Genomic DNA, 19,837 nt, shown 5'->3' with positions numbered 1-19,837 from the left:
CAATAATTATTCCATATTGCATAATATTTGTTGTTTTTTGTGTGTTTTGTGGTAATACTGAGTAAATTTTATGTGGCAAAAGGACACACAAATGGAGTAGAAAGAGGTGTTGACTTTTTTTCTTGTACTTTCGTTATATTTGCATTCAAAATAAATTTGTAAAAATTGAAATAACCAGATTTTAACACAGCTTCAGCTCAAGCTTATAGTATATACATGTACAAAAACCACTCACTCGAATGCCATCCACACTTATTTAGATGGGTGGCAGACAAACGAGCCCCCTAACTAAAAGTATATATCAATCACTTATATATATACACAGACATACATAAATTAATAATATCGTTGAACAAAAAAAGAAACTCTACAACTAAATATTAGTTAATATTCAGGGCATATGATGGGGGAATTGTTTGTTTAAACTAAGCTATTTAAAGTTATTTAAATTTTAGGCTAGAATCGGTGCACTGCAACCATTATTGAGGCGATACTCGGCATAGACAAGACCCGTGTTATGCCAATGATAGAAGGCGGCCACAATGATGAGATGCCACCAGTTGTGCGAGTGACCCACAAAGTCCACCTTGCCAGTGAACCAACGTTCGGGAATCTTAGCTGCATAGAAAACAAATGCAACGAGACAGAGCAGATACATAATGACAATGCGAGGCACCATCAACTGAAAGAGAGAAGAAATACAAGAGTCAGACATTTTGGAGGGAATGTTAGTTTAGTTGTGCCAACTCACCTGAACTAGCTCATTTTCCAGACCACCCATAACCACAGTCCAATGACCCAAGGGTATCACACCATAGGCCGACCATAGCAACAGAACCGCCACCTTTGCATTCATGGAGACATTCAGTTTGGGTATCTGAACGGCTATGGCCAGACCAAACATGCCCAGAGCAATGGTCGAGTACAGGGTGCGAAGGAAAGTGTGACACCAAAAGGCATAATACATGCCACTTATGTAGATGGCCACCAACGATAGGGATATGCCAAGAAAGTCAACCGATAGGAATAGCTCATAGTGCTCCTCGGATCGGCATGAGAATATATGATATATGGCCGACATTAGCATACAGAGGCAGAAGCAAACCAAGAGGCAAACAACCAAAACTTGATCACTCAACGAGGCGTGCAAACGCAGGAATTGAAAATCGAATATGGTAAGTCCAATGAATAATATGCAACCAGCCAAATGGCTCCAGATATTGATCTGTAAAAAAAACCCAAATATGTTAATTTTGGTTCCAACCTTAGGTACACAGTCGTTGCTCTTCTTACCGTCTCATTGGTCCACCAGAAAATGCTCTGCAGGCACAGTTTATTGGACAGGAATGTACGATAGCCACGTCGTATGTACGGATTGAATTTTAGATGGCTCGGCGCCTATAAAGAAACACAACAACAAATCAATCAGATTGAACATTTGCCAAAAATAAACCAACAGAAAACACAAAATGGCAAGTTCAATTGATTGCACAATTGAATCAATTTAAATACATTAATTAATATCAACCAACAGCAAAAGTGACATCGAGCAAATGCTTGGAGTCAAGCTTTGACTCTTCGCCCCCGTATAAAATTTCTTTAACAAACTTTTAAAACCCTAAACCATATATTTTTGGAGTGACCTGTTCATCTGACTGGCCATCACTTGATGTTGGCCATCAATTAACTATACAATTTCAAATGATCGCAGGGACAAGACCCAAGACGAAGACTAATTGCCGATGTGCCTTCCATTCTCAATGGGCTTAAGTATCGATTTATTATTTACGCCTTTAGAATTAAATGTAAAATTACCAAAAAACACAAAACTTGGCAACAATTTGCTAAATAATACAACAAATAATACTTGTATGCAATACACATACAAAAGAGAGGCCAACGCCAACTAAATCAAGGCCAGTTTTATTATTAACAAACCCAAAAGAAACCCCAAAGAGCAAGAAACAATTACAGACTGAATACGATATTCATAGACATGGCGAATATATAAAAAAAATGAAGCTACTCATATATATTTAGGTCAATTGCTTAGACCCTAAGCTGTTAGCTAGATAATTTGTTCATTGTGGAGGCCATTACTAATAATTATTCAAGATGGACCTAAGGATGTGGCTATTGTTTATCTTCTACAAGATAGAGTAGAAATGGCTTCAAGTAGTTCAACTTTCTTCTATTTAATATACCAATTAGTCATTACTAATTTGTATATTAACATAATAATTTCCATAGATTTTTCAATTTTGCCATTTATTTATTTATGTATTTTTACTCACATCATCGAAATTGCAGAGCCATTTGAATTTGGACAATTTATCATCATAGCCGGGGCCATGCCCTAGAACGTTGGGCTCTTCGTTAGCCGGAAATTGATGTGCAGCATCCAATGTGGCCATATCAGAGGACGACATATGAACCAGTTGGCCATCATGCTGCAAAATGAATGAAATAGAAGAAGTTAATCAAGTGCTTAGATAATGATTAGCGTTCACAGAAGAGCAACAACAAAACTAATTTGAATTGAGGACAAAAATTATATGATTATATATTTTTGTTTGTCTTCCGCGTGAGAACAAAAATTTATTTATAATTTAATGGTTAACTAAAAATGCAGTTATATGCAGATTTGCAGCTGTTTGTTTTTGTTTCTGTTTCGTGTTGTTATTGTTATTGTTAGGGTTTTAGATTTCGTATGTAAACAACAACAGAAATAAATCAAAATATATGGCATAATAATTATTGCAAAAGTTTTTAAGCTAAAACGTCAACAATAACAACAACAATACTTATAAGGGGGCTTGACTATAATTTGTTTATCCAGTTTCTATTTCTACAATAACAACAAAAACAACAAACAAATTCACAAGTGCAACCGCATATGCATTTTCAGTTTCGATGACGTTTTTGTTAACAATTCGTGCAATTTGTATACCCATTGATTTTTTAATTAATGAGAGCATATTAAGATTTGGAATAGATAAAAGTCTTTAAGATCTGTAAGACAGATTACCCTTAAAAACCAGCAAAATTTGATCCCTAAATTCAATAAGTATTAGAAGTACTATATGTAATGCATTTAACTTGTTTCGACCCATTTCAAACCTTTTTCTGTATTTGTTTTGCTTTTCTACCCTAAAAATCACACTTCTTTAGGAATCATCCTTACATTTGCAGGGTATTTATATAGGTCGGTTTCTTCCCCTTCTATAGAGTTTCATAAGGATTAAAGGCCTTAGGAGAAACGTTTATCGATTCTAGCAAATCCTTAAGGGGTTTTCTCGAGATTGATGCATCCTCTTCACTTTTACAAGATATCTACAAGTCGTTCACACATTCTATAAAAACGCCTAGAAAGCTTTTGCTATTGGTTAGCTATAAGCTGCAGCCAGACGAGCCCCAGCTAAGCTGTTACATATGTAGATATAATACACCCAATGAAAAATGTTAAACTATTCGAGACTATGCCGAAATCAATTTTGAAAATAAGTTATTGGAATGGAGATTTCCTTATTTAAACGTTTGTGGAACATAAAAAAACTTCTATTTGTCATGAATACTGATTAATAGAAAAGAAATTTACATTTCAGATAACAATTTCAAAGTTTTGTTTTACCTTTCTGAGGTGTAAACTGTTTTCCAAGTAAACATTTGAAAAAAGGTGATTGAAGTGCATCAATACAAAAGTAAAATCAAATATGTATATTCTCGAACGAAACAACAAATATTTAAAACAATGACAGCATTTCAGCTAATAGACAGTCAATAGACTTAAATGGCTACAGAGAGAGGGAAAGGGGAAAAGTGGTGAGGGGAGAATTTCTAATTGATTAGCCATTGACGTAGCTTTTTGTTTGTTACATTTGCTTTTCCGCATAAGTACACTTTGCATTCAGTTAAACAGTGATTAAACACACACACACACACACAAATCTCTTACATCCTTGATTTTGTTGCTTCTTGGATTACGCTTTAGTTCATTTGCATTTGTTGTTGTTGTTGTGGTTGTTGTTATAATTGTCGTTTCCATCATTTTGAAAAATTAATCAATTCACAAACTCCCTCTCAAAATATTTTCGATATTTGGCAGTTATTGATTAAAAATGTCAACACATTAAGTTACACAAAAAATTTGAATATTATTTTGTAACTTCTTTCAACACATTCTTGTTTGTCACTGATCGAGGTCGATATCTTTTGAGATACTTTCCCAACCGTTACGATTGAGATCTTTTCCGCAACTGAAACATTGCGGATACGCGATCAACTGCAGTTGAGGCAAAAGATACAAAAAATTTGAAGCTTTATGCCAAAAAAGCTTTCGATACCAAGTATGTACATATGTAGCTTTCCCATGCTGTTCCCATGGATGCCGCCAAGGGCGGGGGGCTTGGAAGAGAGACACTTATGCCAAAATTATGCGAAATTTCATTACAGGTGCTGCTGCAGGTGATTGAGGGAGAAAGAGAGAGAGAGAGAGAGAGGGGTGTTGCTTTCGTTGCTTGTGTAAACGTTGACTTTTGGTCAAGGGAATACAGTTATATAAGCCTCCCTCAGTTCCCAGTCTCACCCGAATTGAGATCGAGCTCTTAAAACAGGGTGTTTCAAAAGGAGATCCTTGTCAGGATTCGAAGGCTAACTAAAACCTACCTCAAATGAAGATAATTTGAAATAAAAATTTCTAATTGAAACATGTTTTAAGCCAAATCTCTGCAGAGTATTACAAAATTATGGGCATCCCTAAATGGGCCTATGAAATGTTTTTGTAAATAGGTTGCATAAGTGTCTGAGAAATTGAGAGCTTTCGCTGGCTTCAGCTTTAATTGTTTATAACATCTCAAAAGACGAATGCCTGATGATGGGTTTTTCTTTTCGTTTTTGTTGATCTTTTTTTTTCAGCATGGTTGAATAAAAAATAATAACAAAATTGAAACCAGTTTTCAGTATTTTGCGTGAAACTTTAGGAATTCCGTGTGAATGCATAAATGGTGAGGGGGTAATGGGGGACGTGGCAGGGGGGAGAGGGATGGGAATTTAGACTTTCGCAATGGACCCTCAGGCGGTATGTAAATATGCATACACATAATATCAACAATGTGGTAAGACCTAATCGGGCATTAACTATTGCCTACGTTTAACTTGACCTTGACTCCATTCGATGTGGGGGCATGAGTCTGTGTGTGTGTGTGTGTCAGTGTGTGTGTGTGTTTATAGCCCTGGTGAAAATCGCAAACTTGCCCAGTTGACGTTTATTTGACTGTTTCGCTAAGGTTGACTTAGCTCTCGAATTGACCCTTGATGACAGATGTTTTGTCTATGCACGTGTTATTTGGAAATCATACAGGAGCGGTTCCATCAGAAATGAGGTAGTAACAACGTCAGATTGTTTCCATAGAAATGTTGCCTCGAGTGGCTCAAACACCAGCGTTCTCTCATTTCTAAAACTCTTTGAACTAGACATAGCCTCAATTTAAACCTGGCTTTGCCTGTCCTTTATATCATTATCATAATAATGAACCAAGTGTTAATAAATGCTTTGAAAAAGTTGAATTTCTACAATTTCACCGACCTCTGTAGATCCAGAACTTAATATAAAGCAATAAACTCAATTCTCTTTAAATAAAATGGTAACAACTATGCCTAATCATGAATTTATTAATGAAAACATAATTTTTCATTCATTTTTTTTAGATAATGTAAATATTGTAAGTCCAACTTCTTGGATCGCTTCGCACAGTTTACTGAACCCTGAACAAAATTGATACTACTTTCAATAGAATTATGTCTATATATGTATGGATCGGTTTATATATATTTCTTTACTCACCCAATTATCAGCAGCATCAGATGTAGCATTCTTTTCAAATTTGCGATTATAACATGTCGATTCAGCAACACTTAGCAGTTCCACCTCTGCCCTCTCATGCGGTCTGGGACTCATTTTTTGTGGCACGTGGATGCTAAAAACGTACATAAAGGTAAGCCTATTAAATTTGTTTCAAATTGTCTAAATGGACCCTAATAAAGTGCATTCTGGTTTTATTCTGTGTGGTCACTGGTTAAAGTTTAGGCCAAAATCACGGAGTAGTGTAAAAATCGAGTTACATACATTGTGGCTAAAAGTGCTAAATATGAACAAAGAAAGCAAACTTTGCTTGCTGTCTCTGTCGCTCTCGTTTGGACGGTGTTTGTGACATCTTTTAAACCGCGTATTGTCACCTTTGTTCATTATCACACAAAGACTCTGTGAACTAATTAAGGTAATAACATTTTGAACTCAAAATGAGTACAGCAACAATTTTCCATTTACATATTTCTTTTTTTAGAAAGTCTTTACGACAAAAGCAAAATAGAAAAATTTCTTCACAAAACTGTTTACATAACCAAAAAACAAAAAATTAAACTTCCAAATGGAAATCGTTCACTGGTAAATGAATTACTTGAAATACTTATCACTAAATCTAATGAAAGTAGATTCCTAATTACTTCTTTGGAGCTTGGAAGATCCCTTAATTGAGCCGCGCACAAATCGCAAAAGAAATTTTTACAAAATATACAGTTGAGAAGAAGAACCACACGCAAGAAAACTGAAATCAAAACTGAGAACCCCAAGGAGAGAGAGAAAGAGTGAGCGATCGTGGAGACACCGTTACGAAAGCCCCAAGCGAAGACAATCTGTGTGTTTGTGAGCGAGAGCAAAAGCTCTTTACGAAAGTTAGCCATGCTGTTGTTGCCGGTGCTCCAATGATGCTCTTTACCATCTCTCTCACTCTCTTCCTGTTGCCATCAACAGCAGCCATAGACAACAGGGCCGGTTTCAGATAAAGCAACTATAAACTATTACTAACTAAACTATTATTATCAGAACTGAAGCTCGAGGGACTGTTATTTTAATCACAAGAATCAAACAAAGATAGTTCTTAAGTCCTCTGGGTCTCACCTATTAATCTAGATAAATATAATAAAAATCTATATATTTTCACTAGACGAAACCCTTTCCGGGGCACTTATCTTTAAAGCATTTGTACGTGAATCGAGGAGCGCACCCAAAATAACCCCTTCTAGACCCAGCGACCATGTCTATAGTCCAACACTCACACACTAACGTTGTCTATTAATTGAGTCTATGAATGTGAATTGATTAAATGTTAATTTAGCATGCTGGTGCTGTGCCGCATTTTACATAGGCTTCTTCTCTATATTGGCCCGGCATATGTATAAATAATGAATATATATGCATGTATATACACAATTTAGTTATCGACGCTTTCTTTTTGATGCCACAACGAATGCAAATGCCCTTCACATTGACCGAATTTCGAGCATTCATCCATTTCCCTCATCCGCAGCAGCACCTGTTAATTTATTTTGTAAATTATTTTTTTGTTTAACCAATCAAAATGTGTCAAGTACAATGTTAATGAAATCTTTTTACATTGCTTCACAAAATAGTCAAGGAAACTTCAGATGCTGGTCACAAATTAGATCAAGTTGATTGCCTTTTGTAGAACTTTATCTGGTGGATTGCCTTCGTTTGTGAGTCTTCCCTAATCTTTTGAATATGCTAATCAGTGATTTGATTACTATTGTACCTCGACAATCACTTGACACAGACACACACACACGATATCAGCACTATCTTAAGATTGTGCCCTATAACGTTGATGGTGATGACTGACAATATCTTAAGCAATTAATGATGATCACAAGATTTTTATATTTAGAACTACATACTTGACCAAATTTTGAAAATGGCTATTAAACTAAGTGTAATTCTCATTCATGATTTTAGTCTACAACTTTTGATTTAGTCTTCTAAATGTCACAATTGAGGTGTGGAGGAAGGGATAATGCATTTATAAATCGTAGTATTTTGACCATTTGTTGTTTATTATTTTAATCGTTCAGTAGAAATAATATAGCTACAATCCTTTTGCCCTCTATGTATATATGTAAGAATATATATATCGGTTACATTGCCATCATCTTCACACATCTTTTCCATTTTTGGCCGCCGCCGTTGCCGTTTTGCACATCGATTGATTAATTAATAGAAAGGAAAAATGTTTAATAACAATTCGGATATATATAAATATTTTCATGGCTAATCAAAAACAAGGAGAAAACTTAATGATGATGATGATGAAAATGGTGAGGAGCATTATGGTGGTGGCTGAGGTTGTGGGGCGATTTTGGTTTTGGTTTTTGTTTTCTGCTTTTAGCGCTTTTGTGTAAATTGAATTTTTGTAATTTTTATTTTGTTTTTTTTTCCGGTTCTTTAAATATAATATAATAATAATAATAATTTTCCAGCTGATGTTTTTTTTGTTTTTTTTTTTTCTTCTTATTTGTTGTTTTATTTATTTGTAGTTTTTGTTTTTCTTTGTATTTAAACTTATGTGTTGATGCTGATGTTGATAGCTGTTCTTGCTTTAAATGTTTAATGCTTACATAATTTTTCTTTTTTTTTTTTCTCAGTAATTATTATTAAATTATTTTCTTTCTGTTTATGCTGTTCTCTCTGTTCTGTTCTGTGTTGTTGTTGTTGTTGCTACAATCTCTGCCAGTTGTTTCTGTTCTTGCCAGTAAGTTGCAGCATCATTTAGATGATGTTGTTGTTGTTGCTGCTGCTGCTGTTCTTGCCACATCGTTGCCATCGTTCGTCATCGTTCACCCACCACCATTCATCCTCCTCCCCATCCTCCTGCATGTTTTCCTTGAAGCTGCTACCGAAATTGATGATAATGCTAATGTTGTTGTTGTTGCTGCTGCTGCGCCTGGCGACGGCGGCGGCTAAGATGACGTCGATGGCGAAGATAGCATTGAAGATGGCATTGGATGACCTTCCTGTTGTTGTTGTTACTGCTGCTGCTGCTCATGATGTTACTTTTCTTCTGGTTGCTGTTGTTGTCGCGTCCGCGGTTCTTGCTGATATTGTTGCTGCTCTTTTTCTTGCTGTTGTGGTTGTTGTTGTTGTTGTATGCATTTTTATTGTGGTCAACCGCACGGCGGCCATTGCCATTAACGCTGACGCGGCTGCAGCTATAACTATTTTTATTATTAAATGGTGTTATCTTTTTTGCTGTTGTTGTTGTTGCTGTTGTATCTCCTGTTAATTCTGCTGTTGTTATTGCTATTGTGGTTGTTGTTGCTGCTGCTGCTTTTGCTGTTTTTATTATTATTGTTTGTTTTGTTGTTGTTGGACTGCATTCTGGAACGCATCACATAGCATACTTTCTAGTCCACTCTCGTGCCAGCTCATTGTATTTTTCCCGATCGGTTTTATATATTCTGGCAATCTCTGGAACAAGCGGATCATCTGGATTGGGATCACAGAGTAGAGAGCAAATTGATAATAAGACTGCAAAATAAAGTAAAAGAGAGAAAATACAATTTAATTAGCATTCATGTATAGAGTATATGCATTTTGATTCACCCTCACATACCTTTTGAAATAGTTAATGCTGGCGACCACTGAGATCTTAATATATCGAGACAAATCGAACCATTGCTGTTGATGTTTGGATGGTATATGCGTGTTGTAAAAGCCACTTTTGGTGGTTTAAAGGGATAGTCTGTTGGAAAATGTATAGTTAAGAAAAATACACCTCCTTGATAAGGGCTGTCCGGCTGAAATGAAACAATAAATTGAATTGATTAATTGATTGATTGATGTCCTATCACAGATCGGTTCAGACGGGAACGCCAAAATAAGAGTTCAAGTTAATTCGAAACGAATATTCTCATTACAATCTAATATCTATTGCGCTCAATTTTTGAATAACTTTTGTCATTTGCATTGAATCGAAATATTAAAATAACTATATTTTGATCCTAACGTATTTTAGGCTAAGAACCATATTTCAATGTTCGATTAGGGATAGAAGAATATAACAGCTATTATAAGTGTTTTGGTTTAGCTGATTAGTTAATTAGTTGCTTTAGTTGAATTACTTGAAAACCACCTAAATTTACTGTTTAAAAACATGAAATTTGATTGCTAAAGTTTAGAAACTAGGCTACCAAGTACTTTATCTTTCATTCGGACATTTTACTTAAACATATATTCTGGAATTGGTTGATTGTGCAACAATATTTATCCTTGAATACATTCTAATGTTATTATTATTCGTTTCGTGTATCCATTGAACTCTCTTAGCCGTTATCCGCCCGTTTCCGACTGTAAAATACAACAAGATGCACATTAAAAGGAGTTCAGTATGATAAAAATACAATGTAAAGACCAATTTTGCATTAGCCAAAGCTCATTAGAGCTCTCTTTGAGATCATCTCTCTTTCCCTGTCGTTCTTACCGGGCCCATTATTGTAGCTTGCCAGTGAAATACTGAAATGACAAAAAACATAAATAAAAACAAATTAGTAATCAGTTTTATGTGCGGAGGGAAGTAGGGAAAAACAAACTGAGTGTTTGTAATTAAAGATCTTCTCTATAAGTGTCCATTTTCAAGTTACAATTTCTATATCTATTGAGTCATCAGTTTAAACAAGACATCAGACTAAACGACCTAGCCTTGTGATGGGAAGTGCTTTTGGTTTTTCGATTTCTTGGAACTTAATGAAACGGAAAATACATATAAACATCGGAAGCTTAATTTGACGCCCCAAGGAATATGTATATATACATTATTCTTTGTATCTTTTAAACTTTAAGAAACGTAGGTATTAGGTATTAGGGTGAGATATTTGAATAATAGCTTTCTATCCTATCAAATGTAAATTAGATTTGCAATCTGTATCTAGTTTGGCCTTTGTTTGCTGATCAAGAATTTATACTTTGTCATACCCTTCTGAGCTTAAAGCTTCTCACCAAAGTGTACATATGAATTCCGTGTGCCTTGTCCAAAGAGTATAAAATGAAACGGAGAGAAAGAGGAAGAGAAGACACTCATTACTAAATCAAAATGCATTGACAAATACTACTGCTGATTTTTGCTCGTTCTTGTCTCCACTCTAATGCCCCCCTTCGCCCTTCTCTCTAGTCGCTTCCGTTTCCTTCTTCTCTATTCCATTTTTTTTTTTTTTTTGTTTTGCTGTGCAGCAGCAACAAGGCCTGAGCCCGAGCCAAAGAGCCTTGGCACTAAGAGTGGGTCTCTCGCTCAGCTCGCTCTGGCTCTCTTCTGTCGTTTTAGCCTAACCCGCTCGCTCTATCTCATTCACTCACTCTCTGACAGTCCCCCTTTGGCCCAATCACACAAGTACCACCTCAAGGCCCCATCTGCAACAACAAGAACCAACACAAAAACACACACACAGACACACCACTGTGCGCACGCGGCGCTGTCAATGTCATTTACTTTTGCGGGACTGCGCTGCTGCTGCTGCTGCTACTAACTTCTGCTACTTCTGAGAACTGGGCCGCTTGGACTCCAGCTGGTTATGGTTAGTTCATGGTGTCGCAATTGTTTAACCGCAATTACACAAAATGTTCATTTTCAGTTGGATTCTTTGTTGTTTTTGTTACTTTTGGGCGGACAACAATCATTTTTAATCAATAAAACGGACATTCCACCTATCATTTATCGATAACATTGTGTACTCGCTCCTTACTCACACACACGCATACAAACACGTGAGCACATGCATGTGCATGTGGCAATGAAGTGGGCGGATAACTTAAAAAATGAAAATAAATGAGGGGAAACTTTTAGTTTAACTAAATTGAGCAGAGAATTTAGGAGAATTCATTTCAAATAGTTTGTAACTAATGAAACAATTACCAATTTAATGATGTCTATGAAAAATAGTGCGACATGCAAGTGCACTTGGTAAATAGCTGAAAGCCCCCTTTTTGACAAGTGAAATTTGAAATCGTAATTAATGATGTAATCGTTTATTTGTTTCTTTAAAATAACAGAAAGAAACCATAGAAAAAACCAACAATCGACGAAAATGAAGTTACGGACGGAATTTGGTTAAAATTTCTTCATTTAAGCTTTTCTTTAGGATAAACTATTAGTAATTCCGTATTAAATTTCCTAATAATTAATCTACAAATTCATATAGTAAAATGCAATCAGAAGTGATAAGAAACAGTAACGGAAGTGATTATTTTTAAAAGCCACATCATCATCAACAATGTACACAAACTTTTCTCCTCGACAGGAGAGAGAGCAAATTAATGATAATGGGAAATTTAATCAATTGAAATAATAAATGTATGATTAATTATCAAAGATGCTAATTGTAGAAACATAATAGAAAGTAGAAAGGACATTAAAAGCTTTAAATTCTCCATGAATGTTGATGATGATAATCATTATTGTAATTCATTAAGATTTTCCTACACAAACACACACATTTGCTTAAATAACTAATAAATAAAGATAGATTGCATTATATGTATATATAACATTGTTGTTATACACTGTTGTGAGTAATAGATTTTGATAGGGTTTTCTTTTAACTGAGGGGAACTTTTTGCTAGTATTAGAAGCAATCCCTGAGGAGCTATGACTCCGTTACTTGTGGTCAGTCAACCGCTTTTACAATTAACTTAATACCAAAAGAGAGTCACGTCAGATCCCTTTTCTCGACAAAGCCTTTAATCAATCATTTAACTATGAAATATACATATAAAAAGAAATATGACCTATTTTATGAGCAACTCTTTTCATTTCATCTGGTAAGTTCCATTGTTAATGGTGAAATTCTGTTGAGCCTATGCTCTCTCTGCCTTATTAGGTGATTAACTTCGATTTCACTTTTCTGTGACGTCATTCAAATGACCTCCTTTTACACCGTAATAAATATTCAGTTAAAATGAACAATTACATAGATATTTCAACTGTAAACGATGTAATATAATTGCAGGCAACGCATTTTCGGCTTCTTCTTTCTATTCGCACTAAAAAGTGAAACAAAAGTCAAATGGGGTGATCATACAATTCGATTTGTTTGCACAAAAACAACAAAGAAGTCGCAAAAGAGGAAACGAAATGGCAAAGAAATTAGCATAAACGACTAAAAACAAATGTCTATATAGTATATGTAAAAGAAAACTGTCTAGTCATGTTTTTGTGCCATCACGAAAAGACGTAAACAATTTCAAATTTCATAAATTTCTTACAAGTTTAGCATCCGGAATTCCAGAGTGATTAAAGCTTGATGTTTTTTTTTTGCCAAGCCATTTATTTTTGTCGTTGCGATAGCTAATCGGCATTGATATATATGTGAATGCATGTATTTCATTTTCATGTAAAAGCCAAACGTAAATTCCCCTTTCAATTGCTAATATTTTTCTATTAAAATTTAGTAACAAAAAGGTTCTTGGACTAGAACTTGTTGACCACTTTAACTCCACCCTTTTCCGGTTTGAACATATTTTAATTTAAGGTTTGTTTACAAATGTGCACCGTACCGAAACCAAATCAAGTGGAGACAAAAAAGAACCTTTTCGAAGCGAAATAATCTGTAGTATAGGATTGTCTCTGGCTTCAACCCTGCAGAAATGACAATTGACACTCTATTCTCAAAAGATATTACTGATTAAACTAAATTCATTAACATAAAATATGGTTCTTCAAGTGTTCTTCGAGAGGTTTCGGTTGTTCTGACATAATAATGTGTTCGCGCATGACAAAGTAAAATAATCTATGTACCCTTGTAGGTGATAAAGAAGAGATAAAGTTGATATTAGGATAGATATATACTCACAGTCATCTCCAACTGGACCAGCTGAACATTGTGCAGGTGGATCTCTGCCCAGATCTTGCAGTTCCTGTTAAATAAAGGAATAAACAATGATTAGACAAGAATGCATAATTAGCTCATTGATTCTCTTCTATATAGTCAATTAGGCATAAGTATGGAAAAAATTATGTAAATTTTTGTTGTTTTAAATAATATATTAATGTTAAAATTGTAGAATTTTTGGTTCTTTTTTGCCAAGTGACGCAAAAATCAAGTTCGTTGGCCCGAACCAAATGGCGTTCTCACTCGCCCTCCTCTCTGTCTATCTTTCTCGCTCTTGCACTTTATCTCTTGGTGCTACGGTATGCGCATCTTTCTCGCTTATGCACACAGCTGAGCGCCCCCCTCAGAGGCAACACAGCTGCCCAGAGTGTGTGTGAGTATACGTATGGATGTATGGATGTGTGTGTGTGTCTGGTGTAAAGTAAACCGGCAAAAATGAAAAGTATAAAAGAAAACCGTACAAATAAAGAGAAGATGAGCTGTGAAAGGTAGCTAGCAGGCAGTTACAGCTGAGAGAGAGGGCGACGGCAGCGACGACAAAGAGGCAGAAGAGGGTGGCAGCGAGGACCGACCATATGTCTATATGTAACGGCATACACACATGCACGCATGCCACACACATATACACTATAAAAAAATATGCCGACGGAAGATTTCAAAAATAGCTTAAAGTGGGGGCCCCCAAACGGTTCTTTTCATTTTTTTGCTGTCTTTTTTTTGTACCTGTTGAGCAGATAATAGAGAGAGAGAAAGAACAAGAGACAAAGGGTGAGGGGGGGCTGGCAACAAATTACATGAAATTGTTAACGCCAACGCCAAAAGCAGCAACAAAGTGGAGCGAGCGACTTTCATTGCAATGAGTCATAGGTGAGGGAGATGAGAGGGGGCGTCTGACCAACAAATAAAAACAAACTCACTCACTCACACACACTTTTTCACATACACAACGCTCACACACACAAAGGCACAAGCAAAGCTTAAGCTTGAGCCAAAGCGTCTCTTTTGCTGCTGCTGTTGTTGTTGCGATTGTTGGCAACAGAAAATTGAGGCCAAAACCTTGAAGAGGAAATAATTGCATGAAAATGCAAAAGGAATTAATTAATAATTTTAATTCTGCTTTTAACAGGCTCCTCTCTCTTCCTCATTTTCATTTTCATTTGGTATCAAAGAAAAATAAAATAAATGAAAGAAAACACACAAAAAAAAAAGAAACCAACAAAATATAAAAAATTCAATGGCCATGACGCGCGATGTCGTGACGCGGCGTCGCTGCTTTTGTTGCTCAAGCAGCAGCAGCAACAACGACGAGACAGTCAGCAGATCTACCTACCCGCCCCCCTGTGTCTATTACTCACACATACAATACACACACAGTCTTACTTGCACACACTATTGTCTCTCTCGGTCATAAGCCTGTACGACTCCTCGTTCACCATTCATTTTATATGTAAATTATGCCTTAATTATAATTTATAACTAATTATTTGGGCCCCGTTTCAAACGTTTTGCAACACTAACTCATACTCAACTCAACACACACACAGAGAAATACACAACGGCTTTTTAGCTCAGCCCCATTTGGTGCAAGAAAGAGCCAAAGCGAGACACCACCACCACATAGCTGTCTTTGACTACATGCCCGAGGTAGTAGAGCAAGCGGGATGGCATAAACAGTGATACCAAATGGCCAAGGCCTTTGCATGTATGTTTGATTCTAAGTATGTGTGTGTGTGCATGCGTGAGAGTATGTGTGAGTGGGGGATGACGAAGACGATGATAACCGCCGGCTGCAAAAACTAAATGTAAAGTTATAAATGTTATTTCTAACGAAAACCTAAAAGCCCAAATATATATATACATATATACGATGTACATAAATAAATATATTAATTGCAATTATATTGTTAAACAAAGAAAGATTCGAATAGTATTTTGTATTTTCCGTCATCTAGATGGTTGGCACTTGAAGTGCGAGTGAGCGAGCACACAACAAGTCAGCGAACAGTGGAACGAAAAAGAAAAGAAAAACTTGCAATTGCTGCCTGCAGTTACTGAAGTTGGCTAAAGAAAAACTTTTGACTGGCAAGGACAAAACTATAATTTTCTATCTGCCACATGCATGTGTGCGTTCGTAGGTACATGCATACATATATTAATGTATACATATGTGAATTATCAGCTCAAAAAAGTAGGGTTAGGTTAAATTTATACGCTTTTTTTGTCTTCGCGTTTTATTTTTTGCTGGATCTTTCTGCGGCGCTGGCACACACATACACGTACACACACATATGTATAGCGAGCGGGTGAGTAAGTGTATGCCCTGCTATATATAAAATGAGTGTATTGGGTAACCATCAGAATGGAGGACAGGGAGGCGACTCCTCCAAAATGCAGTTGCATTAATACCTCCAGGTGCCCGGCACATTCACACAAATGCACACACGACGACACACACATATACTCAAATATATGTATGTACATATATATATACACAAGAATGCATTTCTCTTTTACACGCTCACTCACACACACACAGAGACACTGGGCAGGCACATGTAACGGAAATGCTGCCACTGGCAGGATCTATATTTTTTTCTCTCTTTCTCTTGATTGCTCTCTTTTGTGCTCTTTAAGTTAACTTCTAATTAGAATTCGTTAGGAAAAACAGTAACTAAACTTTTTCTTTTTTCTCAATTGTAATTAATGCACGTCGTCATCGCCCATTTTTCCCCTCTTTTCTTTTCGCTTTTTTTTTTTATCTTTTTTGCACGTTTTCTTCTCTTGTCTTTTTTCTACTTGGGTTGTTTCATTTCCTATGTTTCACATTTCCATTTCTTGCATAAATTTTTTTTTCATTTCACATTTGCTTTTAAGGTTTTTTTTGTGCGTTTTCAGCAAGTTTTTCGATAGTATTTTTCATATTTCTTTTGTCTTTGTTGGTGTTTTTTGTTGAATTGATATTTAAACTTTTTTCACATACCTTATTGATTCTTTTTAACGCCATTTTCTGATTGAAATTTGATTTTTCTGGTTTGTGTGTGTGTGTGTGTAGTTGGGTTGGTGTTACTTTTTTTGGTTTTCTTTTGTTCTCTCTCTGTCAATGTGCACAAATAACCGAAATAGTTTAAATAATTAAACGAAAAGCTACAAAAACTTAGCAGTTTTTGCCAATTTTATCCTCCTTTTTATATTATTTTTTCCTCTATTTAATTTGTGTTCCTTGTCTAGAAATTTCGCAGCACAAAAAACGGCGACCGAACGACGGCGACAACTACGGCGAACTAAATTCTCGCCGTAAATTTTTGCCCTCTCGCCGTAAATTTTTGCCCTCTCGCGGCGACTATTTCGCTGTAAATTTTTGCGGCGACTATTTCGCTCTCAGAATGGCTGACCAATACAGGAGCAGTACGAGCAGAAGCGAGATGAAACGATTGGTAGGCCCTAAGAAAGAAAGAGACAGCACAACCGACAGTCGAGTGTGTACGTGTGTAAGTGTGTACGTGTGTTGTAAAACGTCCAACAGAACAGCAGTTCAATCGAGCAATTCGTCACAATGTGGCCAGATCGGTGTATACCTGCAATTGGTTGGGTAACTCGTTATTAAACAATTTTAAATATTCAACAAAAAATATTTAGCTTACCTTGCGGAATTTTCTTGATCAATAATGATATAGAATCAATCAACTGACTAAAACTTTACAAAAGAAATAAGTTCTTCTTAAAACTGGTGGGTGGATGGTAGCCGGCAAAGCGACGTTAACGTGTCAATTATTTGATTGTTTGCACGTTCACAAAGGCTGCATATCCGGAAAACGTTGGATTTTGTAATGTTTTGAGTTGGAGTTGATTTTAGCTCACAACGTGTCGCTTGCTACCGGATTATTGTTATTGAAAAATTTTGAATTTTCGCTATTTCGTGTGCTTTTGATGAGACTTAACTGAATGGCTACTGCTATTGAGAATTGTGAATATGAAGATTATTTATGCCAACTAGGTAAGAAGTTTTTGAAATAATAAACAAATAATAACACTGTGCACTGTTTTTTTCTAAAAAGTTAATTGGGTGTTTCAAAAATTATAGCTAGTTCAATATCTTCATTTTAAAATTTGTCCCACAGTTCTATTATTTTTTCTGATGTGGCAATGAGTTTCCTAAGAGTGTTTTCCAACAATGTTGGACATCTGGCGGTTATCGATAAGTTGGTTTCTGAGCAACACTGAGCTGGTGTATTTTTTAGTATTTTTCGTACCAGGGCCTTTAGTGTGGCCAGATTTCAAAATCATTATTTTAAAACAATACAAAAAGTGCTTGTAAAATAAATAAATAAAATAAATATTTCTTTAATATAATTTACCAATATAATAGTGAAAAAGCAGTTCTAATTTGTGTCATTTAGCGTGCATTAATTGTGCTATACATTGGTGTTGCGTGCTTTCGTTTGGCTTTCGGCTTCGTTTCGCACATATTGAGTTCAGTCATTTTTTGTTTGCCAAAAAAAGTATGTGTGTAGGTGTGTGTGTGCAGGTCAATTCCCCATTTGTGTGTGTGTGTAATTGTGCATAATTGTGCAACATGCGGCTGCATCCTCAGCCTCAGGATGATAACCACAAAGGACGCCACGCCTACGCCCATGACCACCAACAACACCATAGCCACCACGCCCACAGCGCCTTTTGCAGTTTATAGTACGCGTAGTCATGCCAACAACAACAGCGTCAGCAAAAGTAACAACAACAACATCGAAAACAAAAGAAAATTGCGATACGCCAATGGCGTCTGAAGCAGCAGCAGCAACGACAGTGTCAGCAGCGGAAGATCTAGGAATACCAGCGCCAACAACAACAACAACAACAATAATAACAACAACAAAAAAGCCAACGCCGACGCCAACGCCCACGCTTTTGCCATTGCTGGCATCGGCCGCTGCCTGTAATAAACAGTTACTCTTCTGTCGGCGCTTCAAGGATCAAACGGTCGAGACTATTGGCAGCGGCGGCGTCGGTGGTGGCAGCGGTGGCGGCTTTTTACGTAACTTTAACTCTTTACCGTTGTTTGTCTATGCCACTTCACCGTCGACACATGCCAGCTCTGCCGATGGTGTGGGTGTTGCAAAGGAAGCGGCAGCATTTAGTCAAAAGGTAAGATTACATTTTGTCAATCTTTCTATGTACTTATTTTAGCTCTCTCTTTCGTTTCACCAGTGTGCAGTTTGTTATGTCCTCTCACTTCCTTTCCCTCTTTTGCCCTTTCTCTGTTCTAGTGTTGCATAATTGATCATTTCCGTTGGATTTTGAAAGTTTTTTTTTATTGTTCTGCTTCGTTGTTGCATTTATTTTGCAGAATCAGAGATACAGAATGGGTTTTCAGGACCGGACTAGGGGAGGGCTTTGTAAAACAAAGTTCACATTTTTTATGTCTTCCAACATTAATTTTATTTTGAATTTGTAATTGCATTGGCTAAATAGATTGAACTAAAGCGAGCCAATGGTTCTCTTCCCCTAAAGTCTAGAAACCAGCCCTGAGTGTTTATTTCTTTTAATAAAATAAATGTTTCTTGTTTTTTGGAAGTTTTTGTTGTCTGCCTGCTGCTGTTGCTGCTCTGCGGTGATCGCTCAGACGTGTCAGTCATTAATGAACCCCACCGGAGCCTAGCGTAACTGTGCTTTGTCTGACAAGTAACAGGGGATGGGGGTGGAGTGCTGAGAATGTGTGGGTGAGGGGAGCGAGGATTGGGGAAGTGGATGCGTGCTTTGTTGGCTACAGGTGCAGCCACTGACTCTCCTTTTGTTGTTCATTGTGGTTGGCTCTCTCTATCTCTCCCTTACTCGCTTTGGCTCTCTGCAACGCTTCACTTGTGCTTGTGGTTGTTATTAGTGTTGCAGTTCAGTGAGTTGCGACGTGCTCGCTGCTGCTCATAAGCTTCATCAGCAGACAAAAGCAAAACAAACTAAAAAAAAAACCCAAAAACTACAGATTTTGCTCATTTTTTTGCCGTTTGCATTTTTCTTTAAAATTTACGCCATTTTATGTATCCCCTCTGCTCCCCCCACTTTCAATACAAATATTTCCCCAACATCAGGCAGAAGTTAATCGATAGCACGCCAGGTT

At 36.5% G+C, this 19,837-nt stretch overlaps 3 protein-coding genes across 7 annotated transcripts in view; 1 reads left to right on the top strand and 2 right to left on the bottom strand.

Moving 5' to 3' along the window:
• Positions 1-114: 114 nt before the first annotated feature.
• On the bottom strand, positions 115-6,629 carry LOC137584529 (progestin and adipoQ receptor family member 3). 4 transcript variants are annotated; one of them, XM_068299952.1, is made up of 6 exons: positions 6,502-6,629; positions 5,843-5,975; positions 2,295-2,450; positions 1,294-1,398; positions 752-1,225; positions 115-682 (listed from the first exon to the last, which is right to left on the bottom strand). In XM_068299952.1, exons 2-6 carry the CDS (start codon positions 5,954-5,956, stop codon positions 452-454), a joined length of 1,080 nt encoding a protein of 359 aa, XP_068156053.1. In that variant the 5' UTR covers positions 5,957-5,975; positions 6,502-6,629; the 3' UTR covers positions 115-451. The 4 variants fall into 4 exon arrangements, with proteins under 4 accessions (XP_068156053.1, XP_068156051.1, XP_068156054.1 ...); XM_068299950.1 differs by lacking the exon at positions 6,502-6,629 and having other exon boundaries at positions 5,843-5,983; XM_068299953.1 differs by lacking the exons at positions 5,843-5,975; positions 6,502-6,629 and adding an exon at positions 3,956-4,258.
• A 1,249-nt stretch (positions 6,630-7,878) lies between these two features.
• On the bottom strand, positions 7,879-17,637 carry eff (ubiquitin-conjugating enzyme E2 eff). Its single transcript, XM_068299560.1, has 6 exons — positions 17,370-17,637; positions 16,709-17,303; positions 13,690-13,753; positions 10,329-10,360; positions 9,462-9,645; positions 7,879-9,376 (listed from the first exon to the last, which is right to left on the bottom strand). The coding sequence occupies exons 2-6, from the start codon at positions 16,730-16,732 to the stop codon at positions 9,237-9,239; spliced, it is 444 nt and encodes a 147-aa protein (XP_068155661.1). The 5' UTR covers positions 16,733-17,303; positions 17,370-17,637; the 3' UTR covers positions 7,879-9,236.
• A 388-nt stretch (positions 17,638-18,025) lies between these two features.
• The window catches only part of jvl (javelin-like), a 54,165-nt gene continuing 52,353 nt past the window's right edge, over positions 18,026-19,837 (top strand). The window contains exon 1 of one of the 2 annotated variants that reach the window (XM_068301735.1): positions 18,026-18,867. In XM_068301735.1, the coding sequence (XP_068157836.1) occupies positions 18,427-18,867 (441 nt within the window). In that variant the 5' untranslated portion in view covers positions 18,026-18,426. The remainder of the gene's footprint in view (positions 18,868-19,837) is intronic. The other variant, XR_011033637.1, reaches the window with a different exon arrangement.

Source organism: Drosophila tropicalis, unplaced genomic scaffold (assembly GCF_018151085.1).
Source record: "Drosophila tropicalis isolate 14030-0801.00 unplaced genomic scaffold, ASM1815108v1 contig_878, whole genome shotgun sequence".
In the NCBI taxonomy this organism is placed as follows: Eukaryota; Metazoa; Arthropoda; class Insecta; order Diptera; family Drosophilidae; genus Drosophila; species Drosophila tropicalis.
This window is presented reverse-complemented; position numbering and strand designations above follow the sequence as displayed.

Excerpts from the sequence above, each read along its gene's own strand:
- LOC137584529 (XM_068299952.1), bottom strand. The coding sequence starts at position 5,956 with ATGAGTCCCAGACCGCATGAGAGGGCAGAGGTGGAACTGCTAAGTGTT. Across the intron at positions 2,451-5,842 it reads CTGATGCTGCTGATAATTGG|CATGATGGCCAACTGGTTCA; the intron begins GTGAGTAAAGAA and ends TTCATTTTGCAG. Across the intron at positions 1,399-2,294 it reads GGCTCTGCAATTTCGATGAT|GCGCCGAGCCATCTAAAATT; the intron begins GTGAGTAAAAAT and ends GTTTCTTTATAG.
- eff (XM_068299560.1), bottom strand. The coding sequence starts at position 16,732 with ATGGCGTTAAAAAGAATCAATAAG. Across the intron at positions 10,361-13,689 it reads TGGTCCAGTTGGAGATGACT|TATTTCACTGGCAAGCTACA; the intron begins GTGAGTATATAT and ends TTGTCATTTCAG. Across the intron at positions 9,377-9,461 it reads AGCATTAACTATTTCAAAAG|TCTTATTATCAATTTGCTCT; the intron begins GTATGTGAGGGT and ends TTTATTTTGCAG.